General features: G+C 37.3%; 1 protein-coding gene across 1 annotated transcript; it reads right to left on the bottom strand.

The window, feature by feature from the left end:
* Positions 1-636: 636 nt before the first annotated feature.
* Positions 637-3,031, bottom strand: LOC120263802 (patatin-like protein 2). The gene is made up of 6 exons (XM_039271784.1): positions 2,894-3,031; positions 2,628-2,809; positions 2,356-2,545; positions 2,124-2,282; positions 956-1,258; positions 637-873 (listed from the first exon to the last, which is right to left on the bottom strand). The coding sequence occupies exons 1-6, from the start codon at positions 3,029-3,031 to the stop codon at positions 637-639; spliced, it is 1,209 nt and encodes a 402-aa protein (XP_039127718.1).
* Between the last annotated feature and the right edge of the window lie 3,887 nt (positions 3,032-6,918).

Genomic DNA, 6,918 nt, shown 5'->3' on the forward strand with positions numbered 1-6,918 from the left:
AAACTAAAATGGGATCTATAGTGGCGGATTTTTATGTCGCTAAAGATCGTCTTTCTTGTAGTGAATTAAGAAAGTGACTGAGTGAGAATCGTGGAATTGTAAGGATTTGTTGGTGATGCAAGGTGACAACATAGGGAAGAACGAGAAGTACTTAAAGAAGGCAAGACATGGGAGTTCAACTTGAACAAATCAAAGTAACCATCTTATTTAATTCCCTATTTAATTTGGGATACATCCAAAGCACAACCCAAAATAAAAAATAAAAAATAAAAAATCATCTCACACACTTTAACATGCAATCGCCGCCATCGATTAGTATGTTGATGCTTGATGTCCTTGTTGATTAATTTGTTAGAGTTTATTAATTTGTTCTGTGATTATTTGACTGGAGGAGATTGCCAATATGTTGTTGGTTTCATAACACTTTGAATAATCAAATAGTTCTTACCATTCATTCTATTTGGCCATGTATAATTAATATCCATTATTTTTTCAAATAAAAAAACTAAATAAGTTACTAGAAAAACAAAATGAATTGAATTATTATTTGATATATATATATATATATATATATCAATCGTAGAACAACATTCCTTGTATGCGTGAATCATTGAGTTGAAAGAGCAAAGGATGTTTTCATTTGGCTGACAAGTTTCCTTGCCTGCATTGTCTTTCATCAGATAAAAGCTTTGCGAAACGAGTGAGCTCCTCCTCGTTTGTTGCCTCACCACCAACTGCCACAAACTCTCCCGTCTCAAGGTTTACTCTTGAAACCGGCTTCTTCAACAATTCATTACTGATCTTTATCAAGTTTTCCAAGTTCTCTTTTGTAGAATTATCCATTGATGACGTTTCACCTTCAAGGCTATCATCCTAATCGCCACAAGAAATTTCAAAACACTGTTATAGATTTCTCTTTTACCGAACTTCAACAATACAAGTTAATGAACAATACCTGAATGCGAAGGTAATTCTTTTGACTTTGGAGCACTTGAAAGAGAACCGATGCGTGAATGTCGACCATATCAGCACTAGCTTGGCTAAAGATATTGACCAAAGGACTGGTTCCCTTGTTGAATAGCCATCCAAACAGACTCCATTTGGATGATTCTTGAGCACTGAACCTCTCTTCTTTCTTTGAGGAACCAGTTCCTAGAGAGATGATGAGGAATTTTCCATAGTCCATAGGCTTGATTGGAAAGAATTGTTGATGTTTCAAGAAGATCTCCTTTGTTACGTAGTTCATCGCTGTTAAGGTCTATGGATATATTTTTATATTTCTTGTTAAAATAGAGAATATAAATTACATTATTAGTAATACGGGAAAACATAGATCCTAAATAGATACATAGAGAGGTTCCATGGAAAAATTCTTAAGTGTGTGTTCGGATGGGGGTTTTGATTACCCAAGAATGGGAATGAGCATATATCTCAAGAGAAGCACATGTTTGGGAAGGTAAGGAATGAGAATGGATGCCCTGGTCAAAGCAATAGATGGCTATTCTCCATTACCCCAAATTTGGGGGTAATGGATGAGAATTAAAGGGAAAATACATTAATGCCCTTCTCCCATTATATTTAATTACAACATATTTAACATATATATTTAATTCTAATTTTTAAAATAAACAATAATAATAATAATAATAATACGAATAGTTTAATGTACATATTTAACTATAATTATTAAAATGGACAATAATATCTAAATATTTATAATAGTTATTTGTAGTAAGTAATTTAAATCATAATAAAAATAAATTATTTAATTAATATAAGATAATAATTAAAATATATAATATTCAAAATATTTCACTAATAAAAAATTTAAAATAAGTAATGTTTCGATATTATTCATTTGCACTAAAGTCAAAATGGTAACTTTACAACATACTTCTTTTTCTTTTTCCCATTTCCAATGAAATTTTTTACCAACCAAACACAGTTTTATTTCCATTACCATTACCATTACTATTACCATTATTATTACTATTTTTTTTTCATTCGTATTTCTATTCCATGATCCAAACGGTTAGAGTACACCTCTAAAGTTCGGCATAATAATATAATAGAAACACTCAAGGCATTATGTCAATATGCTCAACGTGTATTCACGACTTAACTGGATTATTTGCTGCCACCCCTCCATCCACAAGATTAAAGCTTCTAGTTTTCCCTTGATTTTTAGTTTCGAAGTAGTGAGCAGGAAGAAAAGTTGGGGCTGCAGATGTTGCTATGCAAACATCCGAGAGATGAGGATTCTTCAAAGGTTGATTCTTTGCCTGTATTTAAAGACTACAATGAGTATCCATCTAGCGATGGATTAATAATTTTGAGAACTAATCAAAGAGTTACCGAAAATGTTGAGAAGATTGTGGGCTGAAGAAGTTTGATATCAAATGTGGGAATCACTATATTGGTTAATGTTTTATCAAGTGTCATGTTGCCAAGCAGTTGTTGAATCTTCCAGTGAAGATACTTTCCATTGTACTTTGGCCCCGTGGCAACACGGAGAAAATTAAATGCTGAACTTATTATGCAAGTTCTACATTTATATGCCAACAATCCTTATTAATTTCTCCAATTTTGATGTTAATTCTTGAGAAAATGAAAAGTTAACAGCTTACTCTTTTTGAGGAAATATCTTTGGACAGTTTTCTAGATAAAATTCGTTGATCTCTTTCGCTGGGAATAGCGGTCTATTATTTTTGTCAGGAGCAGTAAGCATTGCTGTAACAAGACCTCCAGTGCTCGTTCCTGCAATCACATCGAAGTAATCTGCAATCCTTGCGTCCTCTCCATCAAGTTCCTATCAGAAACAAATTAATCATCTATCATTCAAGGTAGGCAACAGTATACATGTTCACATGAATATTTTAGCAGTGAAACTGACTTGTAGTTTGGATTCCAGGAAGGCAAGTATTGTGCCTGGAATTAGACCCCTAACTCCACCTCCATCTATGCTAAGCACTGTGACAATTTTATCCTGAGAAACTGGAATGACTGAACTTGGATTTTCATTGCTAGCCATAGAGAAATTAAAAGCTTTTATCTTGCATCTCCAGTGACACCCTTGTTAGAATATATAGAGAGAGAAGATGGAAATGGTTATTCTTAGTTAATCTTTATTATTATGATGCTAATGCCTTCAATTTATTTTGAAAAGCTTCATAAGATAACTATTAAGTCATTGCAAGCATTAGCAAGCAATCCCAAACAGCTGGAATATATAGAGAGAGAAGATGAAAATGGTTATTCTTAATTAATCTTTTTTATTATGATGCTAATGCCTTCAAGTTATTTGAAATGCTTCATAAGATGACTATTAATTAAGTCATTGCAAGCATTAGCAAGCAATCCCAAACAGCTGGACATGTAGAACCCACACCACTTCATTATTAAGATTCGGAGAGAAGACTTTGATTTTATTCTCAAAGATCTGATTACTAAAATAAATGATCTGATTATGCTTTTAATTAAGTAATGTTTGGTTTCCACGAGAGGTGGCAAGTCAACTTCCCCTCAGGTTAGACTTCCACACGTTTGTCTAAATTATATGATTTTACAATGCAACACATCAATATATATATATATTATTTTACTTCTGTTATAAGTTTGGAAAATCAATTTAACTAAACATCTTCAATGATGATAATGTGCTCTCCATTAATATTGCTTCTCACACTTTGAATTCCTCTAATAAAATGGTGCTTTTTTTTAATACATGGAAAATTTTACATCCTTTCCATAAAATACATGATTACATAAATGGCCACTTGTTATTGTTATATTCTGTCATATTTACTAAACAAATAAATATAATTTATTTTAAGGAACTAATTATCAGAAATTCTTTAAAGCACTCCAGTAGGAAATATTATCAACCTTGTCGGTGCAAATAAGCACGAGGAACCAAATGGTAGGCGTCCACCACGTTATTGATGCATGAAAAATGTAAATTAGAAAAATCTAAAATATTAAATTTTTTTTACTGTGCTTTGTAGACATGGTATGAGTTATAAATATCACCCACATGAGAAAATGGAGGATAACTAAATAAAGTCACTATTGTGCACCAAATGTCTACATTTTATTAGAAAATAAAAACCAAGATAGAATACATAATTATGAAAGATGACAAAATTTGTTTATCTCTCCTATGTTATTTGCTTGCCAAATTCATGAGGAGATTAACAGTTAGTAAAGCTTCCTATATGACCATTCAGCTTCCTAAATCTGAACTAGATTCTACGTACAACTCTATATAATTCATGATGTTAAATATGAAATTACATCCAAATTTAAAACCTTATAATTCGAAATAGGTATAAACCCTAAATAGTCCTTTCATTTATGTCAGATCGCCCATTTAGTCTCATATTTTTTTATATGTGAGGTATGTAATAACTAAGTGCAAATGCATACCCAAATCGATCAAGTAATATATTGAGCTAAAAATCTAAGTTGTCATTCACGCAATGACTAAGAATACTAGTACCTACTACTCATCTATTATCTATCATAACGAAGTAATGAAAACTGAAGTAGCAAAGAATTTAAATAAACTAAGTCTAATATAGATGATAATACCAAACTGAAGAGAATCAAGTATAGGAAGTGGGTATCTAGACAGAGAATCCCGAGGGTTTCTATTAAGCGCTTGGATATTGGAAAGACAAAAAAGCTCCATTGGACCGTGGGTATTTGTAACGTTCCCTATCGAGATAGCTCTGCAGAAGGACGTCGTGGCCATATCAACAAGAGAGAACAAAGACCATCCTCAGCACGTTAGTGAAGGAGAAGACGACAGCTGGGAAGAAATTGAGAGAGGAAGTCTTATCAAAACGGCGAATGAAGGTGGGGGAATTCCAAGGCGCAGTACTCGAGAAAGAAAAGTTAATTCTCGCTACAGGGACTTTGTGGGGGACAGGCTATGGAGGTGATATTTAGGGAGGAAGATAGCAAGAGTATAAGGGGGGAAAAAGTTAGTATTGGCTGGTGGCTCTTGGAAGGGGAACCAGAGGCTGGACAAGGAGTGGCGAGTGGGTCGTCGACGAGTTGTCTGGAGTTAGTATCTTTTGGAGTTTGTATCTTTCTTGTATGTTCTTGATTGTGTTTTGTCTGTAAAGATATCCTTGTTGTAGTTCAGAGGAAATCTTGTTGGTTATGAGTTGTTGTAACCCGTTTCGTGGATGCTATGGTATGGTTGTGTTTTGTTGAGAATTGGTTGTGGTTTGTTAAGACGAGTCTGAACTGTATCACTTATTCTGTAACACTTTGTTGAGCTGCTACAGTGATCCGTTGTAACTAATCCGGAGGTTGGTCCGTTACAATTTGGTGCTTTCATTCGAACTCCTTTCTAAATGGCTGACAACACCCGCTTGAAGGAACTCAGCAACAAAGTTGACACCCTCATTGCCGTCGTCGACCAAGAAGAAGAAAGATTTAAACTACTGGAGTAATCTATGGCTGCTGTAACCAAGTACATTGAAGCGCAGCACGAAGGCGGTCCCTCCGATGCTTCTCTCGAAGCCCCAACCTCCGCACATCAGGACCTCATGGTGCGTGAGTCCCGCCAGTGTGTTCCCTTTCAAGCTCCCTGCGTGAAAATGGACTTCCCGAAGTTCGATGGGCATGATGCCTTGCACTAGATCTTTAAAGCGGAACAATTTTTCGATTACTACGACATCTCCGACACCTATCGCTTGAAGATTGTTGCGATCCATTTCGAAGGACAGGTGGTGCCTTGGTTCCAAATGTTGCAAAAATCGGGGACTATAACGTCGTGGCATACATTAGCACAGGCGATCGAGCTAGCATACGGACCATCTATTTTTGAATGCCCACAGTATGCCCTGTTCAAGCTCAGTCAAATAGGTTTCGTGGTTAACTATAATGCTCACTTCAATGCCTTGGCAAACAGCGTCGAGGGCATGTCCACAACGGCCTTATTGAACTGCTTCATTAGCGGTCTCCAGCGTGAGCTTCAGCGCGGCATGTTACCATGGCATCCTGACTCACTTTCCAAGGCTGTAGCCCTTGCTGAACTCTATGAAGATCGGCATGTGTTCTCTCCGGGCCCGGGGCTGTCCAACGTGCAGTCTACACCAAGTATTCGGCCGCCACACCTACCGGCCCCCACCGTTATTGCCTCACCACTTCAAGCAGCCCACACACCTCCCATGTTACCTGCTCCCATGGCGACGACGTCTTCCTCTCGGGGTCCAGCTTACAAACGCATCAGCTTGGAGGAAATGCAACTTCGCCGAGCGAAAGGTTTATGCTTCAACTGAGATGAGAAATTCTCCAAGTCTCATATCTACGCCAATAAAAAGCTTCTCGTCTTGCAAATGACTGATGACACATCTGAGGTTTCCGCCATGGAGTTCATTTTGCAAACCGAACCTTCCAAGGTTTTAGGCGAGTAATTTCACAGGATGTCGTTGAATACTATGAATCACACACAGCCATCCGGCACCATGCGTTTCATGGACTATATCCAGGACCATCCCATGCAGATCTTACTTGATGGTGGGAGTGATGACAACTTCATCCAGCCACGGGTGGCCAAGTTCCTTAATCTTTCTGTTTACCCAGCAAAGCCGCTATGAGTGCTAGTGGGAGACGGGAATTCCCTACAAGTTGAAGGTTTCATCGAGCGCCTACAGGTTCAAGTGCAGGGTTACCTGCTGCATTGCCCGGTGTATGTGCTACCGATCGACGGTGCCGAGTTAATTCTGGGTGCTGCTTGGTTGGCAACCTTGGGCCTCCACTTGGTCGATTACAACACCCTTACTCTGTAGTTCATTCAGGACAATCGCTTTGTCACCTTGCGAGGGGAGACTCCACCTTCTCTGCAACACTCTTCCATTTATCAACTACACCGCCTCTAGTCGACCAAAGCCATAGTGCAATACT

The sequence above is a fragment of the Dioscorea cayenensis genome, chromosome 6 (assembly GCF_009730915.1).
Source record: "Dioscorea cayenensis subsp. rotundata cultivar TDr96_F1 chromosome 6, TDr96_F1_v2_PseudoChromosome.rev07_lg8_w22 25.fasta, whole genome shotgun sequence".
Taxonomy (NCBI): Eukaryota; Viridiplantae; Streptophyta; class Magnoliopsida; order Dioscoreales; family Dioscoreaceae; genus Dioscorea; species Dioscorea cayenensis.